This window comes from Gorilla gorilla, chromosome 8 (assembly GCF_029281585.2).
Source record: "Gorilla gorilla gorilla isolate KB3781 chromosome 8, NHGRI_mGorGor1-v2.1_pri, whole genome shotgun sequence".
In the NCBI taxonomy this organism is placed as follows: domain Eukaryota; kingdom Metazoa; phylum Chordata; class Mammalia; order Primates; family Hominidae; genus Gorilla; species Gorilla gorilla.
Genome location: NC_073232.2, coordinates 44,991,433 through 45,006,875, shown reverse-complemented (window position 1 = coordinate 45,006,875; position 15,443 = coordinate 44,991,433). Strand labels below are relative to the sequence as shown.

Sequence of the window (15,443 nt, the reverse complement as noted above, 5' to 3'; positions counted from 1 at the left end):
GCGCTGGGCCATGAGCTGCCACTTTTCATGCGTATGTTTAGTAAGCCTCGTGGCCATCTATGAATATTGTTTTCCCGCTTTGCAGTTAAAGGAAACTGAGGCTCAGAGAGAGGTTAGATACAGAACAGGTCAGTGGTGGAGCCTGGATTCGGGACTGGGTCTGGACAGTGGAGAGTTTATGGTGGTCCACCCCCAACTGTCTGGAATGAGGGGTGCATAATCAGGGCTCTGCTACAGTGAGGTGCAGGCACAGTCAAAGGCAATGGGAGAACTGGAGGCTGCACCTGGCCTGAGGAGCTGCCCAGCCTTAGCTTAGACAGTCTGGAGCTGCTGGGGACCGAGAGCAATCAGGGAACCTGAGGGAGGGGCCTGGGTGGGCAGGAGGAGAGGGGCATCTCTCCAGCAGCCTCCCAGGAAGGGGCAAGGCTCTTCTTTTTCCACCCCTCTTCCCCACCCTCACCCTGCCCCTACATTGCTCCTGTCTCTCTGGGTGCCTGGGCTCTGGCCCAGCTCCAACTGTAGCCCACTGTGTGTCCAGGACACTGTGTGTCTAGGAGCCTCCAATTCCCCATCTGTATTAACAATAGCCCAGCCCTTAGGATGTATTTAAGGATTGAACTGACGCAGTTGGCAGAGTGACTGGCACATAGTTAGTGTTCTCGGATCCTTAGCTCTTATATGACAGTTATGACCATTTAAATCTGTCCCAGGTGGGAGCTCTGTGGGCCCTTCCACCTGGACACCCCAAGGCTCTGGAGCCTTTGCCCTCCCTACTTGGCTAAGGGGCTTGGGTCTCAGGGTGCTGGGCCCTAGGAAGTCCAGGGTGGCCAAAGGTACCACTCAGGGGCCTTGGCCAGGTGTTGGCATCTACGTGTCTCCCACCCACCTGCCTCCCGGGGTCTTCTGGTAATAAGTTGTGAGTTACTCACTGACTGGGACATTAAGGGGTAGAAATTTATGGATTTTTAAAATCTCTGCCTCTGTTCCAGGCCCTGTGCTGGGCTGAGGACACCAAGATGGAGATGAGCCAACAGGCCGCTGGGAGAGGTGTGGCATCTGCAATCACAGCAGTGCCAAAAGTCCAGTACTTTTCTGGTGGTCTAGCGATAGTGCCCACTGCGCATCACTACTTGCCAAGCTGGCTATGTTTATGAACTCTTTTCGTTGTCCTGAGAGCCTCAGTCGTGGGGCGCGGGGATTTCTATCATCCTCCTGGGGCAGCAGCAGCCCTGTGAACTGGGTACAATTATCATTCCCATTCTACAGATGGTGAAACTGAGGCAGCACAGTGGGGCTGAGTAGTTTCCTCACCGTCAATCTGACTCCAGAGTCTGTACTCTCAGCCTCTATGCTCTGCTATAGAAATTCTAGGGAGGGCAGAATCCCTGAGGACTGGGCAACCAAAGAAAACTCCCTGGAGGAGAGGAGATTATGCTGAGCCTCAACCATGGGTAGAGGTTTGTTAGGCAGGAAGAAAGGAAGGCAGTAAAGGTGGGAGGAATGGTGTGCACTAGGATCCAGAGGCAGCAAGAGTGTGTGTGTGTGTGTGTGTGTGTGCGTGCATGCGGGTTTGACAGGGAGCGTGTTGACCTGTCTGACTCGGGAGGGCTTGGGTGGGAAGGAAAGGCCGGTGGACAGGAGCCCAGAAGGCTCACTGGGAAGGCCTTGAATTTCATATTCATGGCCCGCCCCCTGTGGAGAGGAGCAGAAATCTGTGTGACCCTCTCCCCTCACCGGTCAGTGGTGAAGAACCAGGTCACCGGCAGCTTCATCCTCAACCCCAAGGGCAAGGAAGCCACAAGCCGGACCTTCACCGCCATGGGCCTGGAGTGGGAGGATGCGGTGGAGGATGCCAAGGAAAGCCTCAAGACCAGCGGGCCCCTGCCTGAAGCCATTGCCATCCTGGTGAGCCCCACTCTGTGCGATGGCAACCCCTGCCCACCCTACTTGTCCCCTTAGCTCGCTACATCTGCTGCCAAGCCAGCGTGCCACCGTTCTGGTGTCTTTAGGAGCCTGGGCAAGGGCAAGGCACCTTCCATCCTGGGGTTAGCTCCTCATTTGTGCTTAAAAGCCTGCAGGATGGCAAGTGAGGAGAGATAAAGACAGTTGTCTCCTCACTGTCAGACTCCAGATGTTACATGCAGGGAGCCTGCTCTCTTTAAGGCAGTCTTGGAAATGGAGCCTGGAGGGAGGTTGGGCAGGGCTGGGTCATCCTGGCATAATCCCACATCTGTGTGCATCATAGCATGGCTGGCAAGGGAGTCCAGGAGCAGCTTCCTCGGGTCTTTAAGGCAGCTGATCCAGGGGCTCCAGCCTCCTGAAAAGGGGACAAGAGCCTGACTGGGGCACATCTCTGCCCATACCCCCCTTCCTAGAGCATGGGCCAGGGCTTGTGGAGTAGGGATTAACCCAGCAGACGAGACCATGAGGAGTTCTGTCCGTGGTGCCCTCAGCACTGGCTGGTGGCAGGGTTACCTTGGATGGGCTTTGTTCCTGGTGTCACCCTCACCAGCTGGGGGGCTCCTGGAGGACAGGCTCTGTGGCCTATTGGTGTCAGCATATCAATTCAATCCAGCATATACTTTTGACTCACCTTATATTTGTTGACAACCCATACATCTATGGCCAGGTGATTTTCAACAAGTGTACCAAGGCCATTCAATGGGGAAAGAATAGTCTCTTCAAAATATGGTGCCGGGACACCTGGATATCTACATGCAAAAGAATGAAGTTCTACCCCTTCCTCACACCATACACAAATATTAACTCAAAATAGATCAAAGACCTAGATATAAGAGCTTAAACCATACAACTCTTAGAAAAGAACAGAGGGGCAAATCTTTATGACCTTAGATTCTTAGATACGACAGCACTAAAAGCATACACAGCAAAAGAAAAAATAGATACATTGGACTTCATCAAGATTGAAAACTTAAGTGCATCAAAAGACATTATCAAGGAAAGGAAAAGACCACCTGCAGAATGGGGGAAAATACTTGCAAGTCATATATTTGATGAGGGTCAGTATCCGAACCATTCTTATTAACTGCCTTCTAGAGTCAGGCAGTGTGGATGCTGCAGTGAGCAGAACAGACAGACAGACAGACAGACAGCCCTGCCCTCCCATCAGAACTTAGGTCTATGAAAGGGAAGAGCATTCCTAGGTGCAGTGGCTGCCCTTGGGCCTGGCACACAGCAGGTGTCCAGCCTGAGTTTGTCCCATGGCAGCTGGTCTGAATCCAACCCCCTACCATACCCCAGCCATGCTGGGCACAACCTCATCCTAGCTTTCACAGGTTCTGCTCCGACCCTAAGGCCTTCTCTTCGGCCCCTCCCCTCCCAGTGCATGCCGCCCTTGCTTCTTTCTCTGGTCCTGTGCCAGCTCCCCATCTCCCCTCAGGCTCTCCCCCCAACTGAGGGTGGCCCCCGCAGCAGCCTGGCCTACAAGTACGTCATCCATGAGGACCTGCTGCCCCTCATCGGGAGCAACAATGTGCTCCTGGAGGAGATGGACACCTATGAGTGGGCGCTCAAGAGCTGGGCCCCCTGCAGCAAGGCCTGTGGAGGAGGTATCGGTTCCCTGACCCGCCAGTGCTTTGTTGGGGCAGCCCAGGATCCCTTGAGAGGCAGGGGTGGGGGACTGATGTTGTCTCCATTTGATGTGTCCTTGCTTATGACTCAGTTTCTCCTTGAAGATCTCCAGTGTGTGGAAGCCCGTTTTGGGCAGGGCCTTTGGGATGAGGCTGGGGGTGCTAGAGCCATATCCGGGCAGAGCTTCTACCCTAAAAGAGCTCACCCACTGTGGGGACAGACAGCTGTCCAGAGCCACCTTCTCACCAGCGAGATGGAGCTGATCAGGAAGGTGTCCCTCAGAAAGTGACCTGGGCAGGCGCGGGCATAGGCAGAGGGAGGTGGTATTGGCCCACAAGGCTCTCCACAGGTACTGCCCCTGAGGCCCCACCAGGGCAATGGGGGGCCTGGCTGGACTAGGCCCACGGCAGCCTGCCCACCCCATAGGGATCCAGTTCACCAAATACGGCTGCCGGCGCAGACGAGACCACCACATGGTGCAGCGGCACCTGTGTGACCACAAGAAGAGGCCCAAGCCCATCCGCCGGCGCTGCAACCAGCACCCGTGCTCTCAGCCTGTGTGAGTGCTCCCAGGGAGGGACGGGGAGTCTGGTTCTATGCCTAGCCCGGGCCCCAGGCAGCGGGGCTGCTGAGCCTGCTCCCCTCAGCACTGGGTTATGGAGACACGACCATGTAGGCAACACAACTTTCAGTGCTTCTGGGCTCCAGGCCCAGGCCAGGATGCTGACCTCTACCTCTTCTCTGCCTGATTGTCAGGAGTCCAGAGACATGGCTCAGCCTGCCAGCCCCCAGCCATGGTCCAGCCCCTAATTGGGATTCCCTGACTTGAGGCTACATGCTCTTCTGAGCACAAGGATGACCTTGGGATTATTTGGGGGAGAGCCTTTGGGGAGAGGAGAGAGCTGTGCCTGGTGGAGGGCTCATGGCCAGGCCTCTGAACCTGTTGCAGAGCCGGCCTCAAGACCTCCTCAGCCTCCACCAGACTTCCCTAGTACACCCCAAGCAGACTGAGGCCGAGGGTGGCTGGCTGGTAGCAGCCATAGAGGGCCTCGCCCATCCTTCTGCTTCCCCAGGAGTCCTCCCTGGTAGGCGTAGGGTGCTGCCTGGGTCTCGTCAGTTTCTGCTCCCCTGGGCTGGGGGAACTCCAGGGCTGGGCATGTAATCGGGGCAAGGGTGGGAACCGGTGGCCAGCGCTAGAGGCTGCTGTGGCCTCCCTGTCTGTGCCCAGGCCAGGCCATGATAACCAGCCCCTCCTCTGCCCAAGACAGCTTCATAACCAGCCCCCTGTGCTTCTCTTTCACTTGTTCCTTTGTATTGTTATTCAGACTGATTTTCCCACAAATGCCCGTAATCACAGAACATGCAGGGTTAGCTTTGCCTGAGTTCCTGGCCGGTGTCCCCCAGCCCCTACCCCTTTGGGGTTTTAAGGAAGAGGTTGACTTAGGAAACCTGCCTGGAAGTGACTAAAAGATGCCTTGGGAACCCAGGGAGGAGTAGGAGTCGAGGCTCTCCCTCCTTCCATCCTCACCAGAGCAGTTTTGTTTCCTCTAATGCACCCAGTGGGCATGCGCTTAAGATGCTGTTGGAAGTTGCTCAGTGGCTAAAAGACACTTGCAGGCCACCAGCATAGCTACTCTATGTGGAAGCTCTGTGGATGATGATGGTGACAGTAACAGTGTTCTTGTCCCAGGAGCCCCATGGGAAATTGGGGGATCTGCCTTGAAAGTGTGGTTTGATCTGTTTTGTGCCCTGATGCTTCTCAGCACCCAGGACAGTGCTTGCGCCAGTGGACACTCAAATATGTGTGTGGCTTTGAAGTAATCGTGATGTGAAGATGGGGTAACTGAGGCTTAGAAGGCTAATAGCTTGCTCAAGGACATGCAGGGTGCTAGGATTTAAATACACATCATGCCTGTTTTTCAGACGAGACACAGCAGGAGAGAAGAGTGCCCATCCTGAGGTCACATACCCAGTAGCTGCAGAGCCGGGTGGACAGTTGTCCTAGGCCTCAAACATTCTGAAACCCAAACCCACTCTCTGGCTCCTGCCTGCAGCTGTCTGGGGATAGAAAGTGTCCTCTGGGATGAAGTGTCCCCTTGGTCTCACCTCCTCTCCTTTCACCCTGTTTCCAGGTGGGTGACGGAGGAGTGGGGTGCCTGCAGCCGGAGCTGTGGGAAGCTGGGGGTGCAGACACGGGGGATACAGTGCCTGCTGCCCCTCTCCAATGGAACCCACAAGGCCATGCCGGCCAAAGCCTGCGCCAGGGACCGGCCTGAGGCCCGACGGCCGTGTCTCCGAGTGCCCTGCCCAGCCCAGTGGAGGCTGGGAGCCTGGTCCCAGGTGACTTGTCCTCAGGAGGTGGGAGGGGCTTGGGGAGGAGGTGGGTCTGAGGGATTTTTTGGTGTTCCCTGCAGGCAAGAGAGTTTCTGCTTGAATGGCTCCCCATACATCAAATTTTGTTTTCCTTAAAGTAGAATAGCTCCTACGTACCCTGGGCCGTGGCTCTGTGCTAGGCCTTCATGTTCATTCATTATTGCCAGTAAGCTTCACACAGTGCCGGGAGGCATGGGTTCATGTCCCTGTGTTCCAGATGAGCAGACTGAAGTACACTCTTGCATTCCAGAAATACTTGCTGAGCACTAGCTATATGCCAGACCTTGTACTAAGAATGAGGGAACCTAGCATCAACCAGACAGAGCTGATTCTTGTCCTCGTGCAGCCCACAGTCCTGTGAGGGAAACGTATTAGACAGTCAACCCACAGCCAAGCACTGACAGACTGCAGTCGGAGCTGGGTGGGGAGTAGCGGGTCAATGTGGTGGAGGATGGAGGGTGGTCAGAGGGCTTCTCTGAGGAGGTGTTGCTCAAGCTGAGACCAGAGGGACAAGCCACAGGAAGAGACCAAGTCAGGAACAATTTTACAATGTTCCAGAAACCAACAGGACAGTGGGGCTGGAGCTGACTGGGAGGGATAGGGGCTGCAAGATAACACTGGGGAGGCAGGCGGGGGTCCATGGCTACAGGCTTTGCAAGGGGTTTGCATGTATTCTAAGAGCAATGGGAAACCAGGGAAGCCTTTTAACATGGGCATTACAAGCTCTGATTTCAGGTTGTAAAGATCACTCTGACGGTGCTGTGGAAGGTTGAGTGTTAGACGGTCAGGGTAGCAAAAGGGAGATAGCAGTAAGGCTGCTTAGTTATCTGGGTGCTCTGTGGCTTAGACCCTGGAGGTTACCTTGGGGAAATTGCCTTGACGAAATTGTCTTGGGTTTTCTTTTAAATACTCATTTGATGTGAACATTGAGAACATCATGCCAAGTAAAACAAGCCAAGCTGGATGCAGTGGCTCATGCCTGGAATCCCAACACTTTGGGAGGCTGAGGTGGGCAGATCTTTGGGAGGTTGATGTGGGTGGATCGCTTGAGCCCAGGAATTCGAGACCAGCCTGGGCAACATAGCAAGACCTTGCCTCTACAAAAAATGTAAAAAGTTAGCTGGGCGTGGTGGTGTGTGCTTGTAATCCCAGCTGCTCTGGAGGCTAAGGTAGGAAGATTGCTTGAGCCCACGAGGTCAAGGCTCCAGTGAGCTATGACCATACCATGCCACTGCACTCCAGCCTGAGTGACAGAGCAAGAGCTTGTCTCACAAAAAAAAAAAAAAAAAGAAAAAGAAAATAAAAGAAATAAGCCAGACATCCAGACATGTAAGGACAAACACTCCATGAGGGCACTTTGCTGGTGATTTCCAGGGGCTGGTGGAGGGTGAATGAGGGGTTAGTGTTTAATAGGCGAGGAGTTTCAGTTGGGAAAGAAGAAAATGTTCTGGAAACAGATGGTGGTAATGATTGTACAACAATGTGAATGTGCTTAATGCCACTGAACCATAGACTTAAAAATAGTTAAGATGGGCTGGGCGCGGTGGCTCACGCCTGTAATCCCACCACTTTGGGAACCCAAGGCAGGCAGATTGCCTGGGGTCAGGAGTTCAAGACCAGTCTGGCCAACATGGTGAAACCCCGTCTCTACTAAAAATGCAAAAATTAGCCAGGTGTGGTGGCTGGTGTATGGCTGTAATCTCAGCTACTCGGGAGGCTGAGGCAGGAGAATTGCTTGAACCTGGGAGGCAGAGGTTGCAGTGAGCCAAGATCACGCCATTGTATTCTAGCCTGGGTGACAAGAGCGAAACTTTGTCTCAAAAAAAGAAAAAATTAGTTAAGATGGCAAACTTTATGTTATATAGATATTACCCCAATTTAAAAAACCTCATTTGATCACAATGATGCTTATTGTAACAGCAAAACATTAGGACGTATCTCAAATGTTTATCTATAGAAGATTGGACAAAAATCATGGTCTGTTCATACAATACAGTACTATACAACAAGAAAAATGAACAGGCCTGAACTGTACTTACCAAAATAGATAAACTTCTGTTATAGAGAATACATTTAGGTGAGAAAAAGTACTTCAGTATGAAGTAAAAAAGCACTTCCAATGGATGTCATTTCCTTAATGTTTAGAGGGACACAACACAATTTGAAAATATTCTGGGATGCTCATTTATTAAGGCTGGTGGTGGCATCTGGATAGGGTTTTGTGAATAACTCCATACTTTTCTGTATTTTGAAATATTGCATTATGAATATTTGTAAAGAACCAAAAATCCACACACAACTCATGCATTTTATATGTCTCCATAATATATAGCTTCATTTGTTTTGATATAATATAGATTGCTGATCTTCAAAGGACCCCACAGATAAAAGTAACAGAGAGATGGCAGATAGTGGAAGATACTGGCCCTGTCGCAATAAGCAAAATATAGAGATGAATCTCTAAATTTAACTTTTATTAAGTAAGAATTGCAATTCAAGGCATACACAGAGACCGGGTGGTCTTCAGTATGTCCAAAGAACAAAGGAAAGGTTGGGGGTTTTATTAGAAAGAGACATGATATGTATTGTGTTGAACACCAACTCATTGGCACTAGACAAGCTTTTGGGAGCTGGCAAGCTCTGACTGGTGAGTGATGGTGCTATGGAAAACTAGCCGTGGAGTCACAGCAGGTTGTTTCAGCAGCTGCTAGGTAAAACTGGTCTTGGAATTACATCAGCCTGTTTCAGCAGCTGGCCCTGTGGAAAATTTAATTCTTGGAGCAGGTGCTAGGTGCCCTGAGTGCTTTTTCCCCTGGTCCCTCAACTCTGATTTAGTTGGGTGTGACAAGTATGACCCTATTCATATAATCAACTTTCACAGCCCCTTATGAGACTGACTGAGCAGTCAGGAGCTGTTAGCTGCTGTTTGTAATGATTCATCCTGGGAGGATGAGCCGTGTTTGTCTCGTAGTTCTGTGTGGCCCCATGACCCTTGTGTCTCAGTGGTCACATGCTCCATTGTGGGAAGTGAGGTCCTGCAAGTTCCTCTCCTTCCAGATAAGTAAGGCTGTGGTCAGCATCTAAAAGGTGACCCAGTCACACTGGGCAGTGCTGCTTTCCTGGAGTCCCTGCCCCTCCATTGAGGACCTCCACATTCCCTGTTTGTCAGAGTAAGAGTGGGTCAGGTCCAGGGGACGATGTGTGTGGCCACCCCCTGCAAACGGTGGTCCTCGGTCCTCTGGTGCCTCCTGCTCCTTGTACCCGCACCCTGCTCCGTCAGGGAAGAAGACACTTTTGAACATACTTCTGCAGGCCCATGTTTGGTAAATCGAGTCACAAGATTATTGACTATCAGAGCTAGTCAGAGGAGGGTCCATGGAGACCCTGTCGCCCAGCTCTCTGTTTACAGAGTAAGACATTGAACCAGGGGTGGGGGTAGCAGAAGCCATAATCCAGGCCCCTATATCCTGTTAATAGGATATCATCACATCAATCCACCTGCCCAGGTCACACCATGTAGTGGATTGCAACAGGGGAGTTTGCTAGAGTGATACACAAAATATTAAAGAACCCAGGCACAGACCAGACACAGTGCATGCAGATGGTAGTAGGGAACGGGGTCCCAGAGGTTCCCTCCTGAGCCAGAGATTAACTGTTTAGATTGTGGAAAGGCCCATGGAGTTCTAGGCTCAGGGCAATGGCTCTTCACCATTGGTATCAGGACTATTTGGCAACAGGTACAGTGTCCCACTGAGGCTCCTTAGAAGCAGTCCTTGCATGTCCCTCTGGTCAAGTGAAGACTTGGTGCTCTCCTTTGTACCCTTTCTGTCCCCGGGCACTGGCTGGGCTCTGAGCTCACTGACTCGTCTTTCTTCTCTCCACCTACCCTGACCCCGGCCGCTATGCCTGGCACTGACCCACCCACGGCAGTGCTCTGCCACCTGTGGAGAGGGCATCCAGCAGCGGCAGGTGGTGTGCAGAACCAACGCCAACAGCCTCGGGCATTGCGAGGGGGATAGGCCAGACACTGTCCAGGTCTGCAGCCTGCCCGCCTGTGGAGGTGAGCCAGAGGGCATGGGGAGGCCAGGTCCAGTCCCTTGGGCCAAAGTCCCAAATACTAGAATTGCTTCTTCCTGCTCACAGGAAATCGCCAGAACTCCACGGTGAGGGCCGATGTCTGGGAACTTGGGACGCCAGAGGGGCAGTGGGTGCCACAATCTGGACCCCTACATCCCATTAACAAGATATCATCAAGTAAGTACAGTCTATGGACCCTACCCTGCTCCCCAGACCTTTCAGTGGCCCTGGTGTTGCAGCATGGGCCACTCAGTGGAGCAAACCCAGCTTGTAGCTGTCTGTGTGACCTTCACCTCCCTGAGCCTCAGATACCTCAGTTGTGAAGTGGGGAGGAGGCTCTACTGGTCCATGAGCCGTTGCCTGCAATTCCAAAATGTTTATTTCTAAGTTTGGTGCAAACTTACCTGGCAGCAAAATCTGACCTGAACTAATGAGATCATTTATTCTTTTGATATAGAAATTTAGCCGTATTTAGTTACAAGGTGATATCTCAGGCTCCATTGAGGATGTTCTATAATATAAACACAGAATATAATGTTTCTGATCCCAAAAGTTCTGAATTCTGAACTATATCTGGTTCCAAGATTTTCAGACAAGCACTTGTAGATATGAGCTGCCTTTATAGGGCTGGTGAGATAATTGGATGAGAGAATGCGTGCACTCCTGTCTGGCTGTCAGCTTCCAGTAACAATAGGCCTAGCAATTTCTCTCAGCCCCATGATTCAGTTCATCCTCCCATCTTTCCATTCATCCACCCACGGATAGATATTTACTGAGCAACTGCTACGTGCCAGGCTGTAGATTCTTCACTCCTTTCCTACGTTCCATCTCTCTTTTCCTTCCTCACCCTCCCTAGGACCAGGGTCTGGCAAGATGAGTAGCAGAAAGATCAAAGACCCTAACTCCTAGTTAGAGGACCAGTTGGCTGCAAATTCCTTAACCTCTCTGAGCTTAGTGACCTCATCTGTAAGATAGGGTTCTGACTAGATGTCCTTAAAGGACCTTCTACCTCCAATCTTCTACTTCTCTGCTCCTAGGCTGAGGTTCTGACTGGGGGAGTGCCTGGGTTTCCTGCCCTCTTCCTTCCCAAAGCAAAGGACGATTCCGATTCTGGTTCCAGAAATCTGGCGCCATCTAGAGGCCACTGGCTTTCCATTTTTCTCTGATCTTTCTCTTGTTCCCCTAAGCCTGACCCTCCACCTGTGTCTCTCTTTCCCTCTGTCCGTCCCACTCTTCCCACCTCCCTCTTTCTCTCTCTCTCTCTGGCAAAAATTAGTAGAAAGCAAAGCTCCTGCCTTCACATTCTGCCTGGAGAAGCCTATATGGAGTTATCACAGAAAGGTGTGATATTTTGTGCAAAGCAAACTAGTGTAATGAGCACTTATCTTCGCCAGGTGCTTTAAAGATGTTGTTTGCAATGTTATTATTCACTGGTAAGGGTCAACATCAGCCCCATTTTATAGGTGAAGCAACTGAGGCTTGGAGGGTTGAAGTGACTTGCCAAAGGCCTCACACTTTTAAGTGGTAGAGCCTGGACCTTGACATCACTTTGAGATCTGCTGCTCTAGGGGATTTTACTTCCTCTTCCATGTAGTCAGGGCTCACTCTCCCGTCAGGTGGCTCTGTAGCCCCCACCCTGGGAAAAAGCTTTATAGTGGGTCCAGCAGGGGCGGGGGTGGAGGGTGGGCAGTCAGTGGGTGAGTGGGAGGCGGGGCCACCTGACTGACAGGCATCCCCACATTGCATCCATCCTTGTCCTTGTGCTGTGTGTGCAGCGGAGCCCTGCATGGGAGACAGGTCTGTCTTTTGCCAGATGGAAGTGCTCGATCGCTACTGCTCCATTCCTGGCTACCACCGGCTCTGCTGTGTGTCCTGCATCAAGAAGGCCTCGGGCCCCAACCCTGGCCCAGACCCTGGCCCAACCTCACTGCCCCCCTTCTCCACTACTGGAAGCCCCTTACCAGGACCCCAGGACCCTGCAGATGCTGCGGAGCCTCCTGGAAAGCCAACGGGATCAGAGGACCATCAGCATGGCCGAGCCACACAGCTCCCAGGAGCTCTGGATACAAGCTCCCCAGGGACCCAGCATCCCTTTGCCCCTGAGACACGGATCCCTGGAGCATCCTGGAGCATCTCCCCTACCACCCCCGGGGGGCTGCCTTGGGGCTGGACTCAGACACCTATGCCAGTCCCTGAGGACAAAGGGCAACCTGGAGAAGACCTGAGGCATCCTGGCACCAGCCTCCCTGCTGCCTCCCCGGTGACATGAGCTGTGCCCTGCCATCCCACCGGCACGTTTACACTCTGTGTACTGCCCCGTGACTCCCAGCTCAGAGGACACACATAGCAGGGCAGGTGCAAGCACAGACTTCATTTTAAATCATTCGCCTTCTTCTCGTTTGGGGCTGTGATGCTCTTTACCCCACAAAGCGGGGTGGGAGGAAGACAAAGATCAGGGAAAGCCCTAATCGGAGATACCTCAGCAAGCTGCCCCCGGTGGGACTGACCCTCTCAGGGCCCCTATTGGTCTCCCCTGCCAAGACCAGGGTCAACTATTGCTCCCTCCTCACAGACCCTGGGCCCGGGCAGGTCTGAATCCCGGCTGGTCTGTAGCTGGAAGCTGTCAGGGCTGCCTGCCTTCCCGGAACTGTGAGGACCCCTGTGGAGGCCCTGCATATTTGGCCCCTCTCCCCAGAAAGGCAAAGCAGAGCCAGGGTAGGTGGGGGACTGTTCACAGCCAGGCCGAGAGGAGGGGGGCCTGGGAATGTGGCATGAGGCTTCCCAGCTGCAGGGCTGGAGCAGGTGGGACACAAGGTGATCGCAGGCCCAGCTCCTGGAAGCCAAGAGCTCCATGCAGTTCCACCAGCTGAGGCCAGGCAGCAGAGGCCAGTTTGTCTTTGCTGGCCAGAAGATGGTGCTCATGGCCATACTCTGGCCTTGCAGATGTCACTAGTGTTACTTCTAGTGACTCCAGATTACAGACTGGCCCCCCAATCTCACCCCAGCCCACCAGAGAAGGGGGCTCAGGACACCCTGGACCCCAAGTCCTCAGCATCCAGGGATTTCCAAACTGGTGCTCACCCCCTGGCTCCACCAGGATGGCAACTTCAATTATCACTCTCAGCCTGGAAGGGGAGTCTGTGGGACACAGAGGGAACACGATTTCTCAGGCTGTCCCTTCAATCATTGCCCTTCTCCAAAGATCGCTCCTGCTGGAGTCGGACATCTTCATCTTCTACCTGGCTCAAGCTGGGCCAGAGTGTGTGGTTCTCCTAGGCGTGGTCGGACCCCAGGACTGAGGACCAGAGTCCACTCATAGCCTGGCCCTGGAGATGACAAGGGCCACCCAGGCCAAGTGCCCCAGGGCAGGGTGCCAGCCCCTGGCCTGGTGCTGGAGTGGGGAAGACACACTCACCCACGGTGCTGTAAGGGCCTGAGCTGGGTTCAGCTGCCGGCCATGCTACCTCCAAGGGACAGGTAACAGCCTTAGATCCTCTGGCTCTCAGGAAGTGGCAGGGGGTCCCAGGACACCTCCGGGGTCTTGGAGGATGTCTCCTAAACTCCTGCAAGGTAATAGAGGTGCTTCTCACTTCTTCCTTCCCCAAGGCAAGGGGGCTTTTCTGAGCCAGCCTGGAGGAACATGAGTAGTGGGCCCCTGGCCTGCAACCCCTTTGGAGAGTGGAGGTCCTGGGGGGCTCCCCGTCCTCCCCCTGTTGCCCTCCCCTCCCTGGGATGCTGGGGCACACATGGAGTCATTCCTGTGAGAACCAGCCTGGCCTGTGTTAAACTCTTGTGCCTTGGAAATCCAGATCTTTAAAATTTTATGTATTTATTAACATCGCCGTTGGACCCCAAAAAGTTGTGTGTGTGTTTCTTTTTCTCTCTCTGATTTATGGGAAGGGGACAATGAAGCCAGAGCTCGAAGGTTGAGGGCTGGGCTGTAGCAAGAGAACTGGGGGTGGGGGCGCAGCTCACTGTGGCTGTCTCCTGTCCCTCCACCTTTCCACCCATGCCCTGCTGCGGCACTGCCGGGTGGGACACAGGGTTGCCACTGGTTTCTTGGCTACTGAATCTCCTGTTTCTCTGAGGCCCAAGTTCCAGGACAACACTTTATTTCAGGTTATTGTGAAATTCTCAACCTGTTTAAATGCAACTAGAGGCCAGTGGGGCAGAGTGGCTCATGCCTGTAATCCCAGCACTTTTGGAGGTGGGAGTTCCAGACCAGCCTGAGCAACATAGCAAGATCCCGTCTCAACAAAAAATAAAAAGAACATTAGCCAGGCGTGGTGTTGCATGCCTGTGGTCTCAGCTATTTAGGAGGTGGAAGTGAGAGGATCCCTTGAGCCCAGGAGTTTGAGGCCACACTGAGCTGTGATTGCGCCATGGCACTCCAGCCTGGGTGACAGAGCATGACCCTGTCTCAAAAACAAAAAAGAACAACAAGAGGGGCTCTCTAAAGGAATCTTAGCAACCACAGAACAAAGAGATTGTCACTGAAAGCAAAATGACTGCAACCACTTTTGCCTTCTAAGCAGTGGCAGAATTTGTGTCATGGAGTAAAAGAATCTACACTGCTGGGCACTTTGAAAAGGTGAAGCTGGCAAAAGGGCTTCTTGTCATTATGCAGAGCTCACTCCTCCCCTTAAGGCCGAGGAGAAAATGGTTTGGAGACTCCTACCCCTGTGGGGGTGGGAACACAGAGAGGGCAGCCTCTCCATCTGTCTTTGGCTGGGGGCTTTTTAGGATGCAGGTTGTCTAATATGTCTAAGGTTCAATTAAATTTGTGTTGCCATCTCCCCAAACATCTGGAAATGTCCACTCCCCAAATTAAGGGCTTTTTATGGGTCAGGATTTTTGCTTGTTTTGGTGGAAACTGAGAAAATGAAAGGATTCACGGGTGAAGATAGAGGAACAGCACCAAGGGCCCTCTTTCCATCGCAGCCTCGGAAACATCCCTCACTTCCTGTAGGAGCCCAGTGGGAAAGGCCATATGGGAATGGTCTCACCTCTTCCTGCCCTAAACAGTTTCCTGTTTGGAGTCTGGTGGGTGCAGGTGCCAGGGTGCCAGACTGCCTGTCTCTTCCCTGGAGGGGATTCTCCAGGCCACTCTGACTTCAAGGCTTTATCCACACCTGCCCCATGCTTGGCAGAGCCCTGCTGCAGTGACAGCCAGGTGTCCAGAGTCTAGCCTATCAGCCCCGACTGGCTTCCAGAGCCTTTGCCCTGGTCTGCCAAGCTTCCTCAACCCATAGCCAGGGGCCAGCACACCTGTCATTTTGGAGGAAGCCCCCTGAAGTTCCAGCATCTCCTTGCCCTTGGGGTCAGTAGGGACAGTGCTGCACAGAGTCACCCTTACCCTCCCGTCCAAAGAGCCTGGGAAGTCCTCACCATGGCTGTCTTCT

At 52.9% G+C, this 15,443-nt stretch overlaps 1 protein-coding gene across 4 annotated transcripts in view; it reads left to right on the top strand.

The window, feature by feature from the left end:
- Positions 1-13,899, top strand: part of ADAMTS14 (ADAM metallopeptidase with thrombospondin type 1 motif 14) — an 86,721-nt gene extending 72,822 nt beyond the window's left edge. For 2 of the 4 annotated variants that reach the window (XM_004049549.5, XM_019035519.4), the window contains exons 16-22: positions 1,742-1,905; positions 3,401-3,569; positions 4,018-4,150; positions 5,724-5,931; positions 9,895-10,024; positions 10,108-10,218; positions 11,817-13,899. In XM_004049549.5, the coding sequence (XP_004049597.5) occupies positions 1,742-1,905; positions 3,401-3,569; positions 4,018-4,150; positions 5,724-5,931; positions 9,895-10,024; positions 10,108-10,218; positions 11,817-12,310 (1,409 nt within the window). In that variant the 3' untranslated portion in view covers positions 12,311-13,899. The remainder of the gene's footprint in view (positions 1-1,741; positions 1,906-3,400; positions 3,570-4,017; positions 4,151-5,723; positions 5,932-9,894; positions 10,025-10,107; positions 10,219-11,816) is intronic. The other 2 variants (XM_063710021.1, XM_063710020.1) reach the window with 1 other exon arrangement.
- Positions 13,900-15,443: the final 1,544 nt, after the last annotated feature.